General features: G+C 42.9%; 1 protein-coding gene across 1 annotated transcript in view; it reads right to left on the reverse strand.

The window, feature by feature from the left end:
* The window catches only part of LOC120762303 (neural-cadherin-like), a 54,544-nt gene extending 28,757 nt beyond the window's left edge, over nucleotides 1-25,787 (reverse strand). Inside the window, exons 1-10 of the mRNA XM_040084571.1 lie at nucleotides 25,731-25,787; nucleotides 12,921-13,115; nucleotides 12,239-12,464; nucleotides 10,663-10,867; nucleotides 10,165-10,276; nucleotides 6,775-7,024; nucleotides 5,712-5,854; nucleotides 4,422-4,594; nucleotides 3,904-4,072; nucleotides 2,050-2,220 (exon numbers count right to left, since the gene is read on the reverse strand). Coding sequence (XP_039940505.1) covers nucleotides 2,050-2,220; nucleotides 3,904-4,072; nucleotides 4,422-4,594; nucleotides 5,712-5,854; nucleotides 6,775-7,024; nucleotides 10,165-10,276; nucleotides 10,663-10,867; nucleotides 12,239-12,464; nucleotides 12,921-13,050 — 1,579 coding nt within the window. The 5' untranslated portion in view covers nucleotides 13,051-13,115; nucleotides 25,731-25,787. The remainder of the gene's footprint in view (nucleotides 1-2,049; nucleotides 2,221-3,903; nucleotides 4,073-4,421; nucleotides 4,595-5,711; nucleotides 5,855-6,774; nucleotides 7,025-10,164; nucleotides 10,277-10,662; nucleotides 10,868-12,238; nucleotides 12,465-12,920; nucleotides 13,116-25,730) is intronic.

Raw genomic sequence — 25,787 nt, forward strand, 5'->3', positions numbered from 1 at the left:
AATAATTTGAGATTTAATTGGCTTCACTCATCCCTGGGTCATTTAATTATCCTGGGATTCTTGTCTTTGGTATGCCAGTAACAGACAAAGCTAATTTCACAAGAGATTTACCAGCACTAAGATAGATTAATGAAAATTGAATTAACTGCCATAAATCACTGTAAAATACTCCTTTTTTGTGTTTATGCCTTTGTGTACATGTGTGTATTTATGCTCTCTTTAACAGTCAAATTCTGTTAAACTGCATTGTAAAAGACAAAGTTACTTGGAAGGGTGGTGCTCTCCTTAATTAATTTGCTAATTACAAATTTCATGTGCTTTGCTTGCTGCTGACACAACTTTAATGTTTACTGTATCATCCCTACTACAGTTAAGTATTTCTTTAACGCCTGTTTTGCAGACAGATTATAAGATGCGTGGCTAAATCAGGAATTTGACCAGCATCCTAGTGTTGAGAGCAAAGAACCAGCAGTTTCCAGGATGAATAGAAACCTATGACTAATGGCATTTGATCTTGCTAGGGAAGAAGCTATTTTTAATTCTGTGATGTTCAAGCATTGATCACTTATGTAGAGATGCTGGGAAAGTGCTAGGCATAGTGTGACCTCATTATCTGCAGTTTTGCCAACTCAAAAACACTGCCTTTGCTTCAGAACCTTTGCTGGTACTCTCCATTCATGAAAAAAGAAAAAAAAAATCTGCCTGCTCTTCAGAAGTGCTGAAGCCACCATAATTTTAAATTCAGCCTCTCAGCTTCAGAGTTTTGAAAAAGAAAAATCTTGGGCAGTTTCACCTGAAGGACGTGTGTGACGGTAGAATAGAAGGGTTCATCTTTGCACAAACATTACCTTTACCTCAGAGACTTACTTGTCTGCTCTGCTCAAAAATATTTCTCTCCAGAAAGATCATTCCTACTCAACTTCTCAGTGCTATTTTGGCCAGGTTTGCAGAAGACACTGGTAAGGATATAGAAGTGGCTATTCCAAATCTACACATTTTAATGAATTTGGCATTTAGAATTAGTCACTACAAGATACTTTTAAAGGTGCAACACAATTTTGCTTCTGTCCTTGTACATAACTCTGAAGTGTGGATGTATATTTGGATTATTTCCAAGCATGTCACTTTTGTAAAAGTCATCAAATATAAACAGCCAACTTATTTTTGAATCCTTCTAAAATGCTGGCATCTATAACATTAAAGACAATTTTCTTATAAGCCATCTCCATTTTAATAAGGCATTGGTCACGGCTTTGCCCTCCATGACATTTCCACACAAGTGGCAAAACCTCCAAAATTAAGTTGTTGGCAGATGCATCAACAACAATTTTTTTCCATTTTCAAGCAATTATGCAAGGGAGGACCTTTTCCAGTCCTACAACTAGAGATTATGCTCATGACTTGTGGATGACATTAAATGTAGAGAGTCCAAGTCTAATGAAATGCAGGATTCTACTGGAGAAGCATCAAGTCAAATTAAATGAAAGACTGATGTAAAGCATATCATGTGGAGATGAAAAAGGGAATATCGCCAGGGCAAGTGGGAAAAGCTAGCTCAGCAGGACAGATATCGCAGGCATTGGCTCCCAGCCAAAGGCAGCCTAGAAATCAAGGATTTTTTGCTGTTTGACAAGACATAAATACCACTTCAGTCTGTTCAAACGGGTGCTGTGCTACAGAGACACAGATGACAATTGTACTTCTAGTCAGGGTTGATGATTTCCCAGCTAAGATGTCATGTTTTGTTTTGGGACATCAAATAAAAATTCAGTGTGGAAAAAAGCTGGGCAGTAAAAAGCTGCAAAGAGAAGGGATCAGATCCGCTTCATCTCTAAGAGTGAAGTATGTCAATGTTTTTAAGAGAACTTTAATGACTAAAGAGGACGGGTTAATTCTGCACATTTGCACCGATGATGGGTTAAACAGTGACTGGCTTAGTGGGCAACAAAGGAAAATCAGCCGTCTAGCAAAATGACCACTGTTATAAGGAACAGCCTTCTAACAAGACTGATGTGGCAGTACTGGCACAAGTAGTTAAGTGGCACTCACACTGATAGCGACTGTTCTCAAACTTGGGATCGTTGTCGTTGAGGTCAGCGATGAGGACGGTGACCTGGCACACGCCGATCAGCGGCTCCTGCGCCTGGTCGGTGGCAGTGACAGACAGAGTGTACTCCCTCTGCTTCTCCCGGTCGAAGCTCTGCGTGGTGGTGATGACCCCTGCAAACACAGATGCCACCTGTTCTACGTGTCACAGACTCGGGACTGAATTTGCAGAGAGGAATCTGCACGTCTCCTGCACAAAAGGAAGCTCTGACCCATGCAACACAACCGTGAAGCTTGATCCTCACTGATCCTGCAACGCATTGTCTCGGACTAGACCAACTCCAGTTCTCTTGTCTCTCCTCTCCTCACATGTCACCTTTTTCCTGCTGCCCTGATAAGAAGCTCAGCCTGAGTATCTTGTTATCTCATGGCTCATGGAGCACAGAAGGACTTTCTCCCTCTCATTGAAGGACCTCTCTAGGCTTACTCCAGTGGTAGTCAAAGTAATTGAATCAGCTCATTGAGGGAGCTCTTTGAGTCACACCACAGAAGACGCAAGTGATGTGACCAAAGTAACCTCTGCTAAGGAGCTGGAGGCTGCTTCATTGAACAGATTCAAATTGGGTAAAATCATAGAGTGGGTAAATCAAGCAATTTTCTCCAAATCTTAAGGTTTTCCTCCCTACTAATCAAGTCTCTCCATACCTCAGCTTTTCTTCTGGTTAGCAGATTTCAAACTGGCCTTCTTGAGGCCACTTCTAGACCTATTTCTCTACTATGCTCAGAGTTCTTCAGCTCTGTTACAGTCCTTTCCAGTCTCCTGCACAGTCCTGGACATAATGATATCCCATTTTCCTATTTTGACTATAGGAACATCAACAACTATATAACATCTTCATTTGAAATAAATCATATATTAAACCATTGTTGCACTGTTCTGATATGAGGGTTTTCCTGCGGTGCACTGGATCTCCTATTTGTGCATGAGATGAGAAATAAACTGTGGCCACATCATAGGGAAGAATAAACTTAACCTGTAAAAATCACACTTTCTGCTCTGCATTTTTATAGCTACCATTGATCCAAATAAGAAGGTGATACAGAACACATTTTTATCTTCCTATTGACCTGGGGTTTGTTTCCCTACTTGATTTGCATTTGGGACCCCCAATATAAGGAGGATGTAATTCTGTTGGAGTGAACCAGAGGAGGGGCATGAAGGGTTCCAGAGAGTTGGAACACATCTCCTGTGAAGACAGAGTGAGTTGGGATTTTTCAGCCTGGAGAAGAGAAGGTTCCTGGGTGACCTTTCAGCACATTCCAGTACCTTAAGGTGGCCTACACAAGAGCTGGAGAGGTTCTGTGGGCATGTAGTAATAGGACAAGGGGTAATGACTTTAAACTGAGGGATAACAGGTTTGGATCAGGAAGAAATTCTTTACTGTGGGGGTGGTGAGACACTGCTCAAAACAGGTTGTCCAGGGAAGCTGTGGAAGCCCCATTCCTGGGAGTGTTCAAGGCCAGGTTGGATATGGCATTGGGCCACCTGGTTTAGTGGAGGATGTCCCTGCCCACAGCAGGGGTGTTGGAAATATATGATTTTTTCAGGTCTCTTCCAATGCAAACCATTCTATGCTACTATGATTTGAATTACTACAACCTTCATCTAATCGAATCTAATCTACATGGCTATTTACATACCCTGAGCATTTTCCAGTGTTTATCCTATGAACTGTCACAACTAGCCCTGCAATTACATTGTTAAGCATGAGTCCACATGGACATACTGATACAGCAGCATTTTCATTGCAATACAATGTCATTTTCATTCTTTCTCTGCAAGCTGAAGCCACTGACCTGTGTCTGGGTCAATGCTGAAGCCAAGGGAAGCTCCATCTCTGTGCATGAGCCCGTATTTCACCTCTCCATTGATGCCGAGGTCTGCATCATAGGCTTCTACCTGTAGCACATGCGTGCCTGGAGGCTGATTCTCCAGAACCCAGGTGCTGTCACTGTAGTAAGCGCACTAAAAATACACCCAAACATCCAACCCTAAATATCACACAGAGTCACATGAATTTGCTGCACAGTGTCAATATTTTTTTCCAGCAGGTCTGAGTAAAACTTCAAAGAAAATTGCTACTGTTACTGATGCACACAAAGAAATCAATCTCTAAGGGAGAGGAGGGAAAAAGGAGAATGAAGGCTTTCCACTTCCTCTATGAAGAAAGCTGAGTGTTGTTCACTTACAAGTTCATTCTGCTCTGCACATGCAGACCCTTCAGCCCACTAGCAATCACCAGTAGCTATGGAGACTCTATTTACCCCAGTTATAGTTTAGATGGGAAAAGAATATCTGCAGAAAGACATCTTACCTCTCTAAAGACAGGCTTGTTGTTATTAACGTCGTTAACTCCCACAATAACCTCAGCAAAACTGCTGAGAGGAGTGGGTCCCCCTGAGGCATTGTCATCTATCGCAGTGACATTCAGAGTGTACTGTGGCCCTTTCAGACTGGGTGGTGGGTTTCTGCGGAGTTTAATGATACCTGAATTTGGAAGCATAAATTGTCGTGTTAATTTACTGCGCAAACACACAAAATCGAGAGAGCATCACATTTCTCCATCACTGTATTGCTAGCTCGGTTTGTGTTTTGGTTGCAAAGCACAGGAACCTGTGTCCTAGGGTAACTTTATGATGCTTGTATCCCCAATCATCTGTTCTGTTTGTGCTGTACATTGAGTCCTGTGCCTTTAAGACTGGTTCTAAGAGCAAGGAGAAGCGCGGAGTTTGTTTTGAGAAAACTGCCCGACTCCTCCACATTCTGCTGCGGACAGCGTGTTCGGCGGAGGCTTGGAGAGACTGCAGGACAGAGATTTTTTTCCTTTGCTTTTAGTTAGTTTCAGCTAGCTAGGGCAGAGAAGTTCCCTGGACTGTTTTTTTTTTTCCTTTTTCTTGGAACTGTTTAAACCTGCTCTGGACTGAAAACCCAGGGGAGCACTGGGGGCTGCACCTGCGGCCCACCGGGGCTGGACCTTGGCATTTTCCAGCAGCGCCGGAGAGACTGGGACTGAGGAGACGCTGAGAGAGAGCCGAGCTACACCCACGGCAAGGACTTTCTCAATTTGCCATCTCACTCCAGAAGGAGAGGTTTTATTGTTTCATACTATTCATTCTTTATACTTGTATGCACTTCATTTGTTTAGTAAAATAGTTTTTTCCACTTTTCTCCAAAGAGGGTTTTGGTTTTTTTTTTCCGGACCGGTTGGAGGGAGGGGCCACATGGGTTTGCTTCCTTGGAGGGATCCTATACAGGGGTTTTCTCCCAAATTTGGATTTATCAACAATTGCACCCAGTTTGTTAGAGGAGGAGTAGGGGATGAGGCTCTTCAGCCTCTTCTTTCCTTCTTCTCCAAAAGTGATGTAACTGACTCAAAAGAGAAGCCTGTCATCTTAGCCTGCACAGCCTTGGAATAGGATCCCAAGTTTTGGCTGATAGCTGAAGAACAACCATCATATCAAAGAACTCATTCTCACTGATACAAGGCATCCTCATTTGGAGATTATATAAATATGGCGCTTTTTATGGGTTTTGACATATGGGTGGACCAGAGTCAGTAGAGATTAGACAGTAAATAACTGTGTTCTGAAAACTCTTTCCTCACCTTTCTGGCTATCCAGCTCAAAGTTGCCCTCCTCATTGCCTCCTGTAATCAGATAAAGTAGCCCGTCTCCGTCAGGGTCCTCTGCCCGGACAGTAGCCACCAAGGTGCCGGGACCAGCGTCTTCGGAAAGGAAAGTCCTGTAACTGATGGACACAAGGGAGCAATGGCAACACACAAAGTATCAGAATAACCATCACCACGTTAACCACCAGCAAGTTCATGAATCCATTATGAACGTTTTTTTAAAGCTTTGGACATGAAACCATGGAATCTTAAACTGGTTTAAGATATGACTTAGGTCTTCTTTGCTCAACATAGGGAACTCATTTTCCTGTACTTTTGCTAGACATAATTTTGAAGGATCCTTTGGAGGATAACAATATGCACCGTACTACATTGTACTGTAAAACAGGATCGTGTATCCCCTAAAGTTGAGAAAAAGGACTAGCATCTGCCATGCAGTGTTTCTTATGTCCCTATATATTAATGGAAAGCATCAGGTACTACAGAGATGAATGTAAAAAAAAAGTATTTAATTTGGTAAATAAATATATGCAGGTTTTTATTTAAAACATGTCCATACTTCAAAATTGTGTAAAGAATAGAAATTGTATTGATTAGGGACAAGAAAGAAAAAGAAGTCTTAAACAAGCAGAGGTTAATGAAATTAGCTTACAATACAAACTGTTGAGGCTAAAATTAAGTTTTATTGTCTGCTAACTACCATATTTATTTCTCATCCATTTATACATGGATAATCACTTTGAGACCTAGGAGTCAATGAAGTCAAAATCATTCTCTGTATAGATAGGTCTTTGATTCATTCTGTTCTCTCTCTATAAAGTCAATATACTGGTATCATAAATGATGTCTTTTTTTTTATATATATGGTCTAGAAATGAAAGTCCAACTCCTGAAGCCTTTCTATATAGAAATTACCCTTCAATTTCACTGGTACTTACAGTTGCACAAAACAACAAGTGACCATTTAGCCAAGTGCCATTAAGATTACATGTAGGAACAGCATCTTTTACAACCAAAGCAGGTGTTCAAGGTTCCTTACACGGGCTGGGAGAAGACAGGAGCCTCGTCATTCACGTTGGCCATTCGGATGCGCACAGACGCCGTCCCTGTCCGAGGGGGATGGCCTTTATCGACAGCTATCACCACAAACTCGTACATGTGGTTTGCTCGCTCAAAGTTCAGCCTCTGGTTAGAATTGATGACCCCGTGACGTGTGATGGAAAAATCAGTGCTCTGGATGAAGTAAGAGATCTCAGAGTTGGAGCCAGAGTCGCAGTCTGTCGCAAGCACTATGAGAGAACACATTTAACAGAACAGTCATACTGCAAAGGAGGTTTGGTTATGCTGTTTCCCACCAAGCCAATTTGGGTTTTTGGATAGTTTTTGAGAATAGGCATCACTTAAATCTGTTTCATCCATAAAAGTTTGTTTGTTTGTTTTGTTTCAGGGGTTTTGTTAGTTTGTTTTGTTTTGGTTTTTGTTGTTCTTGTTGTTAAAGTCTGGGAACTCAGCAGGAGGCTGGGAGTGAAAAATCCAAACAACTGTCCCCTCTGCTCCAACCCAGCCTGAGTGATCGCAGCCAGGTGAGTTTGCAAGAGAGCTGTGACACCAGCACTGCACAAAATGTTTTGTACAAATAGCAGTCAGCACTGGTAATTAGCACACAGTCAGTATGCACGTTGTTTGAACATTTCCAGTCATAAACTGCTTCCTCACTCTTCCCAGGAATGCCATGTTCAAATTTAATTAGGTCCCAGCTAGTTATATACCTTTTAATTATCTGGTGCTTCAAGGCACAAGGAGTGATTAAACATTCCTCCCAGTAAGTGTTTATTCAGTTTGCTGTGTGTCCCATCTGCTCAGAAGCAGCAAACCAGCGCAACAAAGACCTGGAGCTCACAGCATAGCATCAAAAGTAATTTTTAAAAGCGGAAGCTCACCTCTCCAATCACCTTGCAATTTTTTTAGCCTAACAATGAGGCTTCACCTCATACCCACACTGCTAGTAAACGAACTCTTTATTCTGCCAATAGGATCCAGGTGCAGGCACCGTGGCAGCACACAGCCTTCTGGAAGCAGAACAGTGATTGCAGTGCATGGACACCCCAGCAAACAGCTGCAGCATCACCCACAGAGGGGTGGCAGAAACAACCCATCTCTATCAGAATATTGAGTCAAAATAGAGAAGGAGCAGAAAATTATTTCAAAAGTAAACTGAAGAACTGTTCTACTTAGCTGCAAAAAATTTCGACTTCATCTGCCTGTGGAAAGTTACTCATCTTTATTTACAAGGATGTTTAGAGTGGTTGTAACATTTTGTTTAAAATCTCTCCAAATCCTGCTGTGAATAAATGTTTGCGTGTGTTACAGACTACAAAATCAAGGGCTTTCGAGTTAATCACTCTCTTGCTGCACTGATGGACAAAATATATTAAAAACTCAAGAAAGACTAAAATGAGAGTGATTTAAATCTGCCAGATATAGTGGTTAAGTATTGTTTTTAGAAAGACATGAAGAACGTGAAAAACTTATTTGATTTGAAAAATTCTGATTTAATCTACAGTCATTAGTGAGCCATTTTAACCACTCACAAAAATACATTCTATGTGCTTAACTATAGGCTTCTTTTCTCCCAGATGTTTTCTGGCAAATAGGGAATGTGGCACTTACTTGACACTTCTGTACATGACAGAAACATGCCTTGCCTCCCAATAGCAACTGGGAATTCTATTCTCCTCCATTTCATTCATTCCTAAAAACCTGTGTGCCTTGCAAAGGATATTTTAAGGATCCTATGCCAGGCACAAGCAGCTCTGTGCTGGCTTTGCACGTGTTCTGAACTAGCTCAGTGCCAGCGAACTCTGGCTCAGAAGCTGACTGAGTGGCCAGCTACAGCTCCAAGCCTTGCTCTGCTGGAACAGCGACGCAGCTGAAGGCTGAGGGCCCTGCTGAGAGCACCCTCTGTGCTTCAGACTTTGAGGGAGCTAAAACAAAAGTGGCTGATAACTGAAACCTACATTTGCATCACCTGCAGTTTTAACAGAAGCATATATCTACTACCTTTTTCACTGCCATCAACAGTTGCAGGCATGCCCAGAATGTCAAAAGCTGTCTCATATTTGCATTTATTTTTGTTTGTGGGTTATTCTGAGGCTGCAACTGTTTACACCTCAAGGAACTATGATGAAGGTAAGAGCTGTTTGTCTTTATTTTTTCCTGAGACATTTGCTTTGGCAGTCAGAGTTAGTGGCACAGGTCTCGTCCTGCACAAGGTATGGCTTTCCTTGCAGCCACTAAGAACCCTGCTCAGCCCTTCTAGAGCAATGAGTCTTCACACACCCATTTCCACTGACTGTCACTGTGCTTCCACCTCACATCTTCCTTTCTAAGATGGCTCTTTCTCCTGAAATTTACTCTATGTGGCAAAACAACAACATGGGATGCAATTGCACAGCTTTGACGTTCTGCTTGCTTGGGACATGGGGCATATATTTTTTCTCCCACAAGAGGAATTTTGATGAGCTTTACAACTCCTCTGGACAGAAGAATATTCGTCTCTTTAAGGAAAATCACATGCTTAGGAATTTTAGGATTTGGCTATTCTGACCAATTTCTTTTCTCCCAAGAGCAATTAAATCTAAAAATTAAGTATGACAAGCTCTGAACTCTCTTAGTAAGTGTTTGGAGAAAGCAGGCCCTGCAGCCTCCTTACACAAGGGAAGCTAAAATTCTTATCACCTCTGCAACCTACAGAGTTCAACTCCACCTCTGGGAAATTTCCACTTTTGTCTTTTTGCTAAGTCTTGCCTTGGCACATACTCATTTCTCAGGGCTCATGCCCCCTGAAGTCTTTTATCGGAATACTATTTTAGCCTCTAAAAGTGTCATCTATGCACTCAGGGTTTATATGCAAGTGACACATGGCCATGTTAAAAACAACAATCATGGGATGATGGCTGGTAAGCCACAACCACAAATATAAGTTCACAGGCTTCCAAAATATTTTTCTTTTAACACTTTGCAAGTCAGTTATACAGCAACAAAGACTATTTGACAAAACTAGCTGCCCATTTTTTCTTAACATTGAGAAAAGACAAACTAATTGCAGCTGCTTCTGGGACACAAAAAGATTACCAAGATGAGTTAAAAGACAGCTACAAGATTTAAAGGAAACTAAGCCACTTCCTATCAGCTGCTTTAACTGTGCTTGGATCTCTCCTCTGGCACAGCACAGTGATCCTCACCTGAAGACACAGCTCTACTTCCAGGATACCTGAAAGGCATCCACAGACCAAGAAAGCTGCCATGCACACCTTAGAAAGGCAGTGCCTGTGGAAGAGAGCGCTTCCTCACAGCCAGAACATGAAAAGGTAATGAACTAACAGGTCTGTGGAAAGACTGAAATGAAAGGTGACAGGATGGTCCCCACCTTGCAGGAGAGACGTGCCGACAGGAATGGTTTCGGGAACGTTGTCTCGGCTATAAATGGAGCGCTGGAATTCAGGAGAACAGTCATTTTCATCGGTGATATGGACCATGACCTGAGGAAAAGGGACACATTGAGAATGGATTTTAGCTTCTACACTGCTAAAAGAGCACCTCTTTCTGAACACCACAGTGGCAGGCAGTGCTTTTGCTGCTGCCCCATCCTTACACCTCTGCTGCTGTACTTCTCACACTACTCCTGTAACACAGAGAAGTATTCTCTTCTCCACTCCCAGGATGGAAGGCAAAGCCAAAAATTAATAACAACAGGTGCTTGCAGAGCCTAGATGTGAACCCAGGCCAGAGCCCAGATTTCTGCCTGTGCTAGAAGGCCCCCTCCCTGCCCAGCATCCTCACGAGTATCCTGAACCATCCATCTGTGCAGCTGGTCCCAGAGCAAGGGATTGCAGACCATGGGTAGGACGTGAAGAGATTCACGTACCTCAGTCACACTGCTGAGAGTGCTCTCAACTTCCATGGCTTTCAGTAAGAGGTGGTAGAGGTGGTGCTCGCTCTCGTAGTCCACGGGGTGGGTCAGGCTGAGCTCTCCGCTCTCTTGCCTCACGCAGAAGAGCCCCGAGGGGTTCGTCAGGAGAGTGTAGGAAAGAGGCTGGCTCTGGAAAGAAACAGCCTCAACAACTGCTACCCTGCAAAGAATGAGAGAACAGCCCTTTGCTTCACAGCAATGACAACAAAAGATATTTCCTCAGCACCTAGAGGGGGAGGATAGGATGAGGAGAGGTGTCTTGCTTACTCTCTGTCAGTGCTTGGCTCAGCTTTGTATTCAGACTGGAAACCCCTCTTGCTACAGGGAGCCCATCCACCTTCCCTTTTCTCATCAAACTTACTCACTGGCAGCAGTGCTGAAATAACAACCCATTTTAACCCCAGTAACACTAAAACATATTTTTCTTCCCTATTGTAGCCTTTTAAATATTTGAGAGCGGTTGCTGGTCTACCCCCAGTTTCTGAGTTATTCAGAAATAAATGACCTTTTAAAGTAAAATAAATACTTTTAAAAATAAATAAATAAATAAATAAATTTTTACATAAAATACATTTGAGTTTCTCTGTAGTTATATATTTAGAAAATAAACAGGTTCACACATGGATGGGAAACCCATGGAGCACAGGGTTTTCCAGATCCTGCCGTCCACCCTGGCAGGACATCAAAGGAATGTTTGCCTCCCTACGGTGGCTTACGTTTTTAGGCTCCACTTCTCACACCAGTCTTTCAGCAGCATAATACATATTTGGATCATCTCTCGGAAAGCTCCTGGGAAGTAGAGAAACTTTCCTTCTCCTTCTCATTCAGTCTCTCTTAAGGATTAGTGGCACATCTCCAGCAATTTTTCCTAGGTCATCAGTTTACTTTGAGGTTTCCTGCTCCTTAGAGGCTTTTATGGCACTGTTCCACCTGCTCCTTAGAGGGCTTAAAGTCCATTCTGATCTCAAGTATCTGAACAGTGACAATAAATCCAGAGCCAGCTTGAGAGCATCTCCCCACAGTGGCTTGGCTTAGATACTCTTCATGCAAAAGCAGAGCCCCTTAGAGATTGAGCTTTATCTATTTGTATTTCACACCAGTACTGTTATCTCAAGAGTCTGGCAATGACTTGTCTTTCTAGAAATTTAAATACATGTCAAACAGGAAGCAAACAACTCCAGATCTGGTTAATTAAAAGACTATTTTTCAAGAATTTGTTTAAATCACCGGGAGATGCATAGCCAGTAGTTTGGCTGTTCTAATTCACGATGCAATGCACTAGGGACCCCAAAAGCATTTTAAAAATTCCAGCACCCAGACTACATTTGACGCATGGAGACTCGTGTCACACTGGAGACTGAAGCATCAGAAGGGGTGTAATGTCTTTTAGAAAACACTACATTATTTTTAAAGTGTGATAAGCAAATCCATACGCCCTGAGAAGCAAAACCACAAACATTTCACTCTGTTGTGCTCTGTGAAGCTCCTCTCAGACTGCAGGGAGGGAGCCCCTGAAGCAAGTACAACTTACTTTTCTCCTGCTGGAGTATTTTCAGGGACAAACACGCTGTAGGACATGTTAGTGAACTGCGGAGGTCGGGAGCCTGCCAGGATGGAAACGGAGGCGTAGGGGCTTTTGTTGCCGTACTCGTCAGCGGCTTCCACAGTAACCACATACTCCTTGTTCCATGCCAAAGGCAAACCAGTGGTCATGATAACGCCAGTGTCCTTATCCACTCGGAATCGCTCTTCACCACCTATCAATACATGCACAAAGCCTGAGCTGAGACATGCCCCACAGCAAGAACATTTGCACCTTCAGTGTTTCAAGATAAGCCATCCTCAACTCATCCACCTATGTCCTAGCATGCACTTCTATTTACCTTTCTAGTTGTTCACCTTTTCTTTCACTCGCACTGTTTTGTTGACCAGTGCAGGGTAAAAGAGAGAAAAGCAAGTAAGAAATGGAGCCTCAAGCCAACAGTAAAGATGCCATCAATTTCAAAATGAGTAAAGAAAATGGCAACAAGAAAGATTCCCGTCCACATAACTTCTACTTACAGCATTTCCAGCTTCTACTTGCTCTACTTGCTGTATCTTTAAGGATTCCTCAAGGGAAAAAATCTACCGATGAAATTATAAAATGGGAACTTGGTAAGAAACACCTGCAACTAAACAAACAGAATTTTACCTTTTCTCCAGACTATCCCTACCTGCAATGAGTGTGTAGGTGATGCCAGCAGTGGTGTTTTCGTGGCTGCTGTAATGCGCCACGAGCTGGTAGATGAGAGTGCCTTTGCGCGCATCGGGATCCACGCGTGCCAGGTACGGGTACGGGTACATGCCCCAGGACAGAAGCTCCTCTTCTGGGGCAAGGAGTGTCACATGGCAGAGGTACCAGTCATCATCTGCAAAAGACACGAGGATCTCTAGGCAGCTTGGTCACAAACTTTAGGCAGGAATGTTAAGATCTTATCCTCTAGTTTCTGTAAACAAGCTGAGAAGGGAGCTTCAACTGCAAAGGACATGTAGAGATTTAATCACAGTATTTTTACCTCTAGGGAGACCTATATTCAAGCCTTTTTAATTCAGCAACTCACTAACAGATGCTAAAGGTAAATATGGGCTTCTTGAAGAAATTTTCCTAAGCACATTTGTGTTCTAAAAGTGGCATTAAGATTTGACTTCAAATTAAAACAAATGTATTATTGAATGTAGAGAATAAATTTGAATAAAGAGAGAAACTAAATGTATAAAGGGGGTATGCAGAAAAGTACATTGGAGAAATACACGTTTTCTGCCTGTTAAAACATAATCACATATTTCAACAAACTGCACTGAGGATGCAGGTCTGTTAAGGGCTACAACACTACAAAATGAAACACCCACCCAGGTGTATGTGTGTCTCATACAGGAAACCCTTCATCTCTGCCTTCAAGAAAGGCTTTTCACACAGGATGGAAGAAGGTAGGAGCAGAATGACAAAACAAGCACCAAAGGCAAGAAGTAAGCCAGAAATTCTGAACAATTTTAAGTGTATGTCTCAGGGATGTGATACTAAATTAAATGCTACCCACAGACAGACATTCCCTGCCACACCAGACCTGTACTTACAAGCAGCCTTACCCCACAGTAAAAATACATGCTAGACAAATTTCCCAGAGATAATCATTCCCAGAAAGGAAAAAACCTAACTGAAATTTTGTGGGGCTTTAAAATATTTAAAATAATTCAAGACATGGTTTCCTTTATTTTTCTTAGTTTGCATGGTTTCTGGTTTTCTCCTGTGCCAGCACTGCATACAAGAGAACATTGGTTCACTTTATTTTTTTCCTCTGTATTGCTATGTAGGACAAGGCACAACCCACAGCATGAGTTACAGACTGTTATTTTTCTAGTAAAGAGGTGAAAACTTGTAGACATGAGCATTTAAAGATATTTTTGTTCATTTATTGGTCTAATTCAGGCAGTTCTAATTTCTGCAGAGACTGAATATCTAGTCAAGTATTTTTCCCATTTAGTGAAACTTGTAGAATTATTTTAAAAATATAACTATACAGATTATTCTTAATATTGTTCCATGTAGGTGATCCAGTTAAGTAGCAATGAATAATGAGGTCCTAATCTTGCTGTAGATATTGTAAAACCCACCAAAAGTCAGCACTAAAACAGAGATCTATGTTTTTTAAAAAAACAGACAAGGGAACAAATTTCACTGAGTTCAGGACGGCATGTCAGGGAAAATATTTGTGTTGTTCAAATTAACCATAATTTTCTGGACTTTTACAAACCCTTCACCTTCCCCCTCTATGAAAGGTGCATTTAAATAGAAATATAGAAGAATTTGGGTTGGAAAAAACTCTAAGATCATCAAGTCCAACCATTAACCTGGTACTGCCAACTTCACAACTAAACCTGGGATTCACCATCCCTGGAAATGTTGAAAAAGCACGTGGACATGGCCCTTGAGGACATGATTTAATGGTGAACATGGTGCTGGTGTTAAGCTGACAGTTGGACTTGACAGTTTAAAATTAGTTAAGAATTCTACAATTCCATGAAACCATGTCCCTAAAGCCACATCCACATATCTTTTAGGGATACCTCCAGGGATGGTGACTCAACCACCTCCCCATACAGCCTGTTCTAATACTTGGCAACCCTTTCTGTGAAGAATTTTGTCCCTAATATTGAATCCACCCCTCCCCTGGCACAACTTGGGGCTATTTCCTCTTGTCCTCTTGCTGCTTGGGAGATGAGACCAAGCCTCTCCTATCTACAACCTTCTTTCAGGCAGTTGCAGAGAGCAATAAGGGTCACCCCTGAGCTTCCTTTTCTCCAGGATAAACACCCCCAGCTCCCTCAGCCATTCCTCATAGGACTTGTTCTCCAGACCCTTCACCAGCTCTGCTGCCCTTCTCTGGACACGCTCCAGCACCTCAGTGTCCTTCTTGTGCTGAGGGGCCCAGAGCTGGACACAGCACTCGAGGTGTGGCCTCAGCAGTGCACGGTCCAGGGGGACAATCCCTGCCCTGCTCCTGCTGGCCACACTGTTGCCACTGATACAGGCCAGGATGCCATTGGCCTTTTGGCCACCTGGGCACAGCTGGCTCATGCTTAGCCCTCACTGAATATGGGTAAAAAAATTGTGACACTTAGCAAAGACTCAGATCAGACCCATGGGATGGGTGAGGGTGGCAGGACCTTTGGAGATCATCTGGTCCAACTGCTCTGCTCAAGCCAGGCTACCAAGAGCTGTCTGCTCAGGAAAATGTCCACAAGGCTTTTGAATATCTCCAAGGAGGGAGACTCAAAAACCTCCCTGGGCAATCCAGTGAACTAGAGTTCTAGGGGCTGGATGTCAAGAAAGACATGGACCAGCTGGCAAGTGTCCAGAGAAAAGCCAAGGGCATAACCACAAAGAATGTCCTTCAAGAGAGGTGAAAAGACCTGGAGATATTCAGGAGACTGCAAGAGACACGTAAAGAGTGATATAAGAGGCTGAAGGACTGAGGTATGATGTCAGTCAGCTGTTCTGTAACCTGCAAAACAAAAAATAACTAACTCTCATTCCAAAGGAAAAGACTGGCATTAGATGTTGGGCGTGGGATCCCTCAGCATGTTTTTAATTATAAGGACAATGAAGCCCTTGATAGTGGCCAGAGAGGAGAGGCAGCATCCATCACTGAGATCTTTAGGGCCAGACTGGACAAATACCTGCTGTCAATGCTTTGTTGTGACAAAACCTGCCTCTAGGCAGGAGCTGTGGAACCAGCAAGACTATTAAATCCTTTCCATCTCACATGAATCTCCCTGCCCTTCAGCTTTCCCATCTCATTGATTTTTGAGGCATACACGTCCACATGTCACTCGTTCCCCTGCAGCTTCAAGGAACTTCTAACATAAACATTCTTTGGACTTTGTGTTTTATCTTTGCTCTTTGCTTAAGGGTAAGAAGTGAAAAAAGAAGTGAATGGCAGTCTAGAAACATCCAGAACCACACATGAAAGGAAAAACGTGGGATGAAGCCAAAGCTGGAGGGCTGTAGTACAGCAGCAGGGGTAATAAACTTCAGCTATAGGGTGGAATATCTTTCTGCAGCTGAGACTGGGCTCACTCCTTCAGGCCATCAGCATTTATTTCAGATTTTCAGACTTGAAGCTGTTTCCTCAATGCAAGTAAGCAAAATTTAAATTGAAGCAACCTGCAAACATGCTGACAAACCATCCACGTTATATCTATATAGATCAGAGCTCTATTTCTAGCAAGGTATAAATGGAAAAAAGGTAGTTACAAAGAACAGATTTTTATCAGTTCAAGTCCAAAACTCTGAAAAAGCAGTGTTGAACATGGTCTGGAGACTAGCAGGAGGTCAGTCAAACAGCACTAATTTCCCCTATCATCCAGAAAGAGCTGTTCAGAAGCAGCCCTATGAGTACAGACATTTTTGTTCAGGTCGCTCCCCTTTGCACACACACCAGGCGTGAGAAACTCAAGGATTTTAAGGTGTTACAGGCACATGGCAATCAGATACTGTGTAAAATTATCACATTGTCTTGAAACAAGTCAGTGAAACAAAATCAGCCTTGATAAAGTAGAGTTTTTCCCCAGGAATGCATTGGGTTTTGAACTGTCATAGCTGCAAAGGCATTAACAGATCAAGCCTCTGAAATCAATAGTGTTTTATTTTGTTCCTGACACGACCACAGCATCCTATTAAATCAAAATGCAACATCACTGGGTGATGTTGCAGTTCACCCATGTTGTCAATATGAATCATCCGCTGCAAGGAAGGAAATAATCAGGAAACCAGGCTCTACACCCCGTGAAACCAGACTATCCACAGGATGGTCTGGCCTCTGCACCACACACTGGAAAGAGTCTTGGTAGGATCAGTCTGGAAGAGAATTTTAAGGAGTGCAGATTTTCCCAGAAATACTGGTGTATCCTCCAGCTTTACCCCCTGCTCACATTTAAAAAATAAATGTAAACAAAAGGATGTCAATCAATCACCAGGTAAGGGCACCCTGAGAAAAAAATGTTAGGATGTAACAAGTGCAAGAACAGGGTGGAATGAAGAGATACTAAGTTTGTGTGTTGGAGGGCAAAACACTCCTCAGCAGGTCAGAGGAGATGTACCCACACCATCCTTCGACGAGGATATGAAAGCAAAGGGAGAATTGAAAGGGGTTTTGAAACTGCAAGTGGCTATTCTTGCAAGCCTGTACCAATTTCACTCCTTCGATCATTTCCTTTCCTCCCTTACCAGAAGAAGAAACATAGGAGAACAGAATCTCTTTTCCTAAGATTAGGATTAGAGCTGCACTGACTGATAGGGGTTTGAGGGGCCTAATGTTGGAAAATCAAGAAATAAGTAAATGTGCATTAAAAATGGTAGCTTGTGTTTTGTTTCTATCTCCTCAGGCAAAAAGAATCATTTGAACTGAAAAGAGAGAATGTGGTATGTGAAGGAGTTTCTGAAGTACCCAGCCTGAAATAAGCCACCAAGGTGGGATGCCTAGAAAGCCTCTCATTGTGCTGTCAGGCCACACCACTACTCCTCAGCAGCAGAGCAAGACATCAGGAACTTTGGCTCATTATTGAACCATAGCCAGGAAATCAACTCCTGAGAAATGGTTACTCTCATGCTAAAACCCCCTTGTCATCTTCAGGTCCATAGGCATAATCTTCTTAGGGATATCTAAACTTAAACCAGAAATTTTTGTGGCAGCCATTGATCTTTAACCAAAGCTCATCATCACTTTTAGAAATCCCCCCCTTTTTAATTTTTTTTATTTTATTTTTTTTTTCATTTTAATGATTCTGTTAGTGATTTTTACACAGTCTTGCTGTCCACTGTGCCACTCTCCTGCACCTTTTGAAATCTTTTGAAATTATTCCTACAAGCTATAACATCAGCAGCTGGCCAGAAGATGAGCACCCCAAATAAAGGTATTCAAGGAGGTAAAGGAGAAAAGAAAGCAGTTTTAGCTTGGCCTTGAGGACTAGTCCAGTCAGCAACACCTATGATGCTCATGCCTCTGTCCCAGCTACAGCACGTGCTGTCACTCCCACTGAGAGAAGTGCAGGAACATCAAGAAGTTCTTACAATGGGGACAGCCTTCACAACATAGATCTCCCTTTCAAAACTGAAGGCTTAATTTTATAAAATTCTTTTCCTCAGCTTCCTTAAGAAAAGTTGTATGGGATCACCTTGAGTCCAGCTAGTCTGCTGTCATGAACATGATGGGTCAGCTCCACCTCAAACACTGATGAGAGATTCCTGAGCGTGATGCTTTTATTAATTAACAGATTTGGTGTCTCACAAATATTCCTAAGGTTTGGATACAATGCCCAGGAGTATCACATTCCTTTGCAACAGACTAGGGCACTGACTGGACTCATGTTGGACCACGTAGTGAGTACTGTGTCCTGAAGGCAAGGCAACACCCTCACCATGGAAAACAGCCTCTTTACTCCCTTGGTAGTCCACAAACCACTGCAGCAGCCTGGGGATAAAGAGCCCACAGCCACAGTACACCTGGGCAATGTGACTGTACCAACTGCCTCAGCTAAAGCTATCCTAATTTCAATTTTCCTTCCTCAGTTAGCCACAACCAGCAAGCTTGAAAGAGCAGCCTGCAGAGATCATTTTGCATTATATCTCTTACAAATTTCTTGATATACACCAGCACTTGGACACATTTTCTATGTACACACACCCTCACCCAGTTTAGGAGACAAGGTCTTGCTTTTCTCAGTACTACCTGTGGACTCAGCCAGTGCACCATCAAGCTAAAAGGCAACTGCAGGTGTCACTGAACACATGGAGAGCAAAAAAATCTTCAGCCAATTTTTCACTTTCTGTGTGAATGCACAGCTACAGTGGGTACCTCCATCACATGGGGTGTCTGAGAACCAAGGCATTTGTCAGGCACCAAAGATAATTTCCACAGGCACATGTCTGTACACCACAGGAAAAACTTCAGGCAGTTACAGGAACAGGACTTCAAAATCCATCGCATTTTTACTGCTATCTCATAATCTTGCCTGTGGTGTCCTCCTCTAGCTTTTAAAATCTATTTTGTTGTCTGATTCCAGAGGAAAGCTCTGAAGCCCTCTCAGACCTGTGATTATAGAAGCAGCATTTCTGCCTCAACCCTTAAATCTACTGGTGTCTGCTGACAGCTGCTTGTTACCACACAATCAGGAGAATTGGAAACAGGGCACCACAGAGAAGGTAGGAGGTACAACTACTAACAGGATCTCAAAAGGTTCCATATTACAGGATTCTACATAAAACTAGCTTTTTATTACAGTTTGCCATGTTAACAGCTGGCTAGTCCTCAGTATAAATGTTATTAAATACTACAAACCAAATAATTATTTGCAGGCACGTCAGTTGATGAAGAAGGCAGATCACAGCGACGTAGTAAGAATAGCTGAGGAGTCAACAGCACAGAGGGCATTTGGGGGATTTTTTATGGCTTTTAAAGAAGAAAAGTGCAGTAAAACACAGCTACAATCATGTCTTCTTGTCATCCTACCCAGCACAGCACCTGCTCTCCCTCATTAAAGTGGCACTTATTAAGTTTAAAGTAGTTTGTGTGGGACATAAAAAATCTTGTTCCTGAGAGGCTGCAGCAGAGTCTGATTGCTTCAGTGGTTAGGAATCACTTTGTTTTGATGTCCAGTCTTCCTGTGGAAAAACTACTGGCATTTATCTGTGTTGTCCTTTAATTTAATTAAGTCTCTTCTCCCTGAAGGTTGCTTAAAGTTGCTTTAAAATGAAAGATTGCTTGCAGAGGCTTCAAGCACTAAGAGCTGTTCCTATGGCCATACTTACAGTGTATTGACTTCTTTCCAAACGCTTAAAAAGTTAATGTCACCAGCAAAATACAATAATTTTAGAACAGCAAATGTGTTTGACATGTACAAAAAGATGCCAAGAAACCTCGTAGCAATATTAACTTTAACTCTTTGACATCACTGGACGCAGTTGTGAGAACAGCTCAGACCCAGCAGCACGTGTTCCTTTGCTGGGCAGCAGCACTGAGAGGAGTGTGTGGAGCAGCAGCCTCCAAAGGAGCCCTGTGCTGGCTACTCTGCTGTGTCCTGAGAGATGAAAAGGTAAAGCTGCTAGGACACCTTCCAGTTCTCCTTATATATTAAATTTCTAAACAGATCCTCTTCCACAGACATGGCCCTTGACACTTTGCTACTTCTCTCCCACAAATCAGCGTCCATGCCGTGCACAGGGTTTGCTTACTCAGGCAAAATCTCAGCCACCCAGAGGAACTAATAGCTCCTTACTCTGTTGTCATCAAGCACTGCTTTTAGGGCATTCCGTCAGCAACATTCACGGCAGGAGCAGAACCCAAAGTCCTTTCCATCGCCTCTTTCCTCAAGTCAGGTTTCCAAAGGCTTTTCTCAAACTTCCTGCTTTAGTTTTTCTTAAATTGTGGGCAGTTCCCCCAGCAAGCCAACCTCAGTGCTCCCACTGCAGCGCTGTCGAGCTCTGCACCAGCCAAGGTCTGACTGCCGCAGCAAGGAACCCCCGAAAGAGCGGCTGTGCAGCCCTGCTCTCGGGGAGCACACGGCTTTGCAAGCCCACTGGAGGTGCCCCGGCAGGAGCAAGTTCCATTCCGCTTCAGCCGTAGTCCCAGAAGAGAAGGTTGTGTGCACATCTGCCGTGAGTATGAATAGGTCGCCTGTGCAAACGCGGTACGTGTGAATTTTGGGCCTCCCATGTGCAGTGCAGGTGTGTAAAGGCAGCCCCAGGTCAGCTGGCTCCTGCCAGTAAACGAAAATCAAACGCTGCTGCGCGCTGCACAGTGCTGCTGGAGTGTGAGACGACACCAGGAGCGTGCAGGGGGTGTTTCTGGCATGGTGCACCGTTGATCTGGGTCTAAACCCAGATTTTTAAATGCCTTCCTGCTGTTGAAATGGAATGAAAACTCAGAAATGCTAAATCATAATCTGTATGAAAGGACTCAAGATGCTAATCTTAAGAATAAAGGGCCGAATGTTCTATTTTTGAGGTCTCACACTGCTTTCCTCTCACACTTGTTACGATAGAGGCTTTCTCATTGTTTCAACAGCTTATGTAACTTACCAAGGATAGTTGTAACATATGCTTTACATTTACCTCCTCAGTTTTAAGCCTTTTCTAAGCTTCTCAAAATGTCTGACTTTATCAGACATTCTTATTTATTTCCTCTGGATCATTATATATGTTTACATTAATTTTTTCTTTCTTTCTTTTTTTTTTTTTCTTTACACAGCAAGGCTGTTCCAAAGATAGGTACACACAGGGTAACGTAATAACCTTCATCCCTGAGCTTGCTCTTTCATCCAATGATCCCTGGCCATTGAAGGGGTTTCACGGGTTAAGTGAAGCAAGCTTTTTCTGTCACTACCTGAATTTGAAGGCACACTAATGGCATCCACAGATGGTTTAAATCAGTCTGATACCAGGAGGAAACACCACCCCACCCCCCAAAAGAAAAAAGCAGCATATAATATGACCTCAATATCTGATTAGGTCAAATTTCTGTTTCTGGAGTGAGACTTATTTTCTAAAACTGTCAGGGGGTTCCAGGAAGCAGCGGGCCATTTCTGTCTCTGTTAACAAAGAAAAGGAAAAAAAAACACACTTCCAAACCTAAGCTATGTCTTGATTTGAAATCATGGCCAGCAGCATACACAAATTCCTTGTTAGCTTTTACAAAAGCTGTATTACATAGATTGAAAGGTTCCCCTTCCTAGTACACATCCCGATGAAAGTTTCTTAAGAAAATAGAAGAGACTCAAAACACATATTCTTTCCAAGGGCAGCCTAGATTATATTTACAGGAATGTCAAGATCTGACAGGTATCTTTTTAAAATGCACTTTGCTTCCAGTGAGTCATAAGAGTTCAACACTGACCATATTCCACCATAAGACACTGCACTGAAAGAACTGCATTATGCTACAGCCTCCTTAGTCAGACTGAAGATCTGTCCTTGGAATTCACTTACAGTTCTAAACAGTTGTTATCCCACCTGAAAGTAAACAGAGAATGAGATATCCATCTCACATCCAAAACCAGGAAAATTCTGAACAGCCTTGCAACTGTTTTACTCAGTTCAGTCTGAAACTACATGCTGGTGTTTACCCCTCTTTGAGGTCTTGAGGCATCCCAGAGTTAAAGGGTTGCTAACATCAAACCTTTAACCCTTCAGTGCACTGCAGACACATTGGAGGGAAAGTGATTTGTCTTGTCATGCTTTTTTTGAGTTCCTACGGTTGCCAAACAAAATTACCCTTTGTGGATTATGGAGTGAGTTCCTACACAGTTGTTTTCAGTTAGACAGCATGTGGAGTGTATCTGCAGTGTGAGTGTGTGCAGGAACACAGACATCTCTCACAGGGTCTCACTATTCCAAGCCAAGGCAGCTTGCGCTCTGTAAGCCCTTTGCGACAGACTCTTAAGTTTAAAGAAACAAGAAACCAAACCAAACCAACCAAAACCAAAATAAACAAATCCCCCCCAAACCAAACCAACCAAAACTAAAACAAACAAATCCCCCCCAAGCCAAACCAACCAAACAAAAGCCCCCAAACCAAATCAGAGAGCTAAAAGCCTTCTAGAGTTGAAGAACAGGGGTAAGAAATTGCTTTTTTAAGTATGATAGACAAAGTCCTAAATGTCAGAGTACTACACAGTGTGCACCAGTACATATTGTCAGCATCAGGGAGGGCAGCTGAGGGGGCAGAAGAGGCAACTGCAACTGCACATCCCACCCTGTGTAAGTAGGTAAAAGCTACGAGATCCTGTGTAGGTACTTGAAGGTGTGCATAAACAGAGGCAGACTTGGAAGAGAAAGAGAGCTTCAACTCTTCCTCACCACTCCAGCCTTTCCATGCTCAGGTCCCACACTGCTCTGATGGTGCAGTCAGTGTTTCCAGGATGTGAAATGTCCCAAAAGAAAATCTGGATGAGAAATGTTTGGTCTGCAGCTCATCCCTTTGTATGAGAATCTTATCTAAACTCCAGGTCTGCTCGGTAACTATCCATGCACAGAGCCCAGAACAACAAGTCTTTGACAAGATAGAGGCTGCCAGATTCCTAAAGAAGTTGTAAACTCCTTGGTGTGGGTAGGTAAGACCAGCCACAGAAGTTGTGCAAACATCTTTATGATGCACAGTCCATGTACCAAGTGCATAGTCAGTGGGAGAACAGCTGTGTTTTCACAGTGCCTGCTGCAAGATCCCCTCAAAACAGATGGCAGCCCCCTCCCTATCACTGCTATATGTGCTACTGAGCAACTGGGAAAAATCAGACCGTTTTTGTGCTCTGCACTCAGTTTATTTCAGTAGTTCAACTGTGCACAGAAATACCTTGTCTTCCTAGGACTACTGTTGCTATCTGACCTACTGTTTTATTTTTTTAAGCTTATTTTTTTTAAAGCTTTTATTTTTCTCAGGGAAAAAAAAAAAAAAAAAAAAAAAAAAAAAAAAAAAAAAAAAGGCAAATGCATCCAAAACCCCAAAACACATATTTCTCTGGAGAAGCGGCACCTGTAAAATGCCTAAGTCCATTTATGTCTTTTATGTAAGAGATGGCAATTAATGAAGGTCTGATAGCTTTTTTTTTTTTTTCAATTAAAGAGGTGATTAAAAGTTTGGCACATATTCCATAATATTGATTGCTTTGTGAGTGATTGTTAATTACATTTAGTAAGAGATGTGAAGAGAAATGAGGAGCAGACCAAAGTTAATTTTGTTTGACTTTTGACAGTTCACCAGGTCTCCTCAGATTAAAAAAAAAAAATGGATGCTAAAATTCTCTCACCATTTCACCATATTTATGTAAAATAAGCAGACAGAAAAAGATCCCAAGTTTGTTGCTGTACAAAGTTATGAGAGAGTTTTGATTTTCAAAGCAGCTTAAAGGAATGTCTAAATGACCTTGTCCCACTTGATCATTGAATTCCTTTCTCCCTGAGGCTCATCTCTTGTCAATATATTATTAGCACACAGACAGTGGTAAAACCATGCTGTGCACCACCAGATTGGAGAGGACAACACAATTATATGTTGAACACTGTTCACAAGGTTATTTGTTTTCATTACAAATAAGCAAGACAATCAAGCTATGTGTCCCCTTTCCAACTCCATCTTTAGTTTGAATGAGAAGTTCCACTTTAAACATCAGGTGATTTGTTTAAAGTTAATAGCTGGAAACACTGTGCAGAGTTTTTCTAATGTTAAATGTTTGTCACTTGCACAACACATCCCATTCCTGCAAGAATAAGTTTCTCAGGCAGACAGCTCTGGACTCGCAGACTGCACACAGCAGTCTGGTAAAAATCATAGCCCCCCGTATACTTCAACATGTTTGTTTCCTCCCAGTTCCGTGTTTCACATTTCCTGAGCACTAGGCTGTAAAATTTATTGATATAAATTGGTAAATATTCCCTGTTTAGTAAAGTTGCATCTAAGAAAAAAGGCAAGCAAACAATACAAAACAAACCCAAGCAAATGATAACCAGTTGTGTTATTAGCGACCTGAGCTGCACTTACAAATGCACTCTAAAACTTACTCTAAGATGAAAGTAACACATAGAAAGGATGCAACCATAACACACCTCAAGCTCAATGTGGTTTAAGAAGTTTATCAAGCCTAGCCATTCTCTTTGCTGTCTTATTAGGAAAACCACACACAACAGGATACGAGCTTTTGACAGATAGATAGACAGACAGATAGATAACTACAATATCTGCATTTAGTTCTCTACAGCAACTCCTAGGATTCCTGATTTTTCTTTTTTTTTTTCCTTTTTCTTGTCCTAGGCTCCTTGACATCTATTTTGTAACATCTCGTTTCCCTCCCCTGTGCGCTGCTGTGCCGCGCTGTGCCGACTCCCAGCATCACTCGGCGCGGCTCAGGGAGCGGGCGCAGCGGGATCCCCCAGCGCTCTGGGCTGCAGCTGCAGGTCTATAAGTGCCCACATCCAGGACAGCGTCACCTCTTCCTTCTCAGGTCCTTGCAGCAGGACCAGAGCGACAGGAGACGCTCCCTGCTAGCTGCTCCTGCTATGAAACAAGCTATCCATTGTGGCGTAGCCCCTTCTTTACCGGGCCCTAATTGCTTCTTAACCCCTGAGCAGACGCCTCTGGTCCCACAGAAGTGAACCTACCGTGAAAAGTATTCCTTACAAGACAACATAACCAAAACACCATTCCCTACGTTTCCAGTTGCTCTTTCAAAGGCAAGAGGCAGAAGCTCTGCGGGCGGTACCGGGGAAGAGCCGGCACAGCCCCACGCCACCCACCGAGCTCCAGCGGCCGCCTGCGGCTACCGCACCCCACCGAGGGCAGCATCGCCGCGGCCGTATCTCCTAGAAAGGCAAACGCCCGGCACGGCCGTGCCTGGCCAGCATCCCCATCCTTCGGGGCAACCCTTCGTGCCCAGCCATCCCTTTCGCTGCCATCCCGACCCCACCCCGGCCTCCCCGTCCCGTCCGGGGCCGCTACCTCCTCCGCCGCCGCGGTGCACCTTGACCAGCACCTCCGCCCGGCCGCCCGCTCGCA

The sequence above is a fragment of the Hirundo rustica genome, chromosome 1, assembly GCF_015227805.2.
Source record: "Hirundo rustica isolate bHirRus1 chromosome 1, bHirRus1.pri.v3, whole genome shotgun sequence".
Classification (NCBI taxonomy): domain Eukaryota; kingdom Metazoa; phylum Chordata; class Aves; order Passeriformes; family Hirundinidae; genus Hirundo; species Hirundo rustica.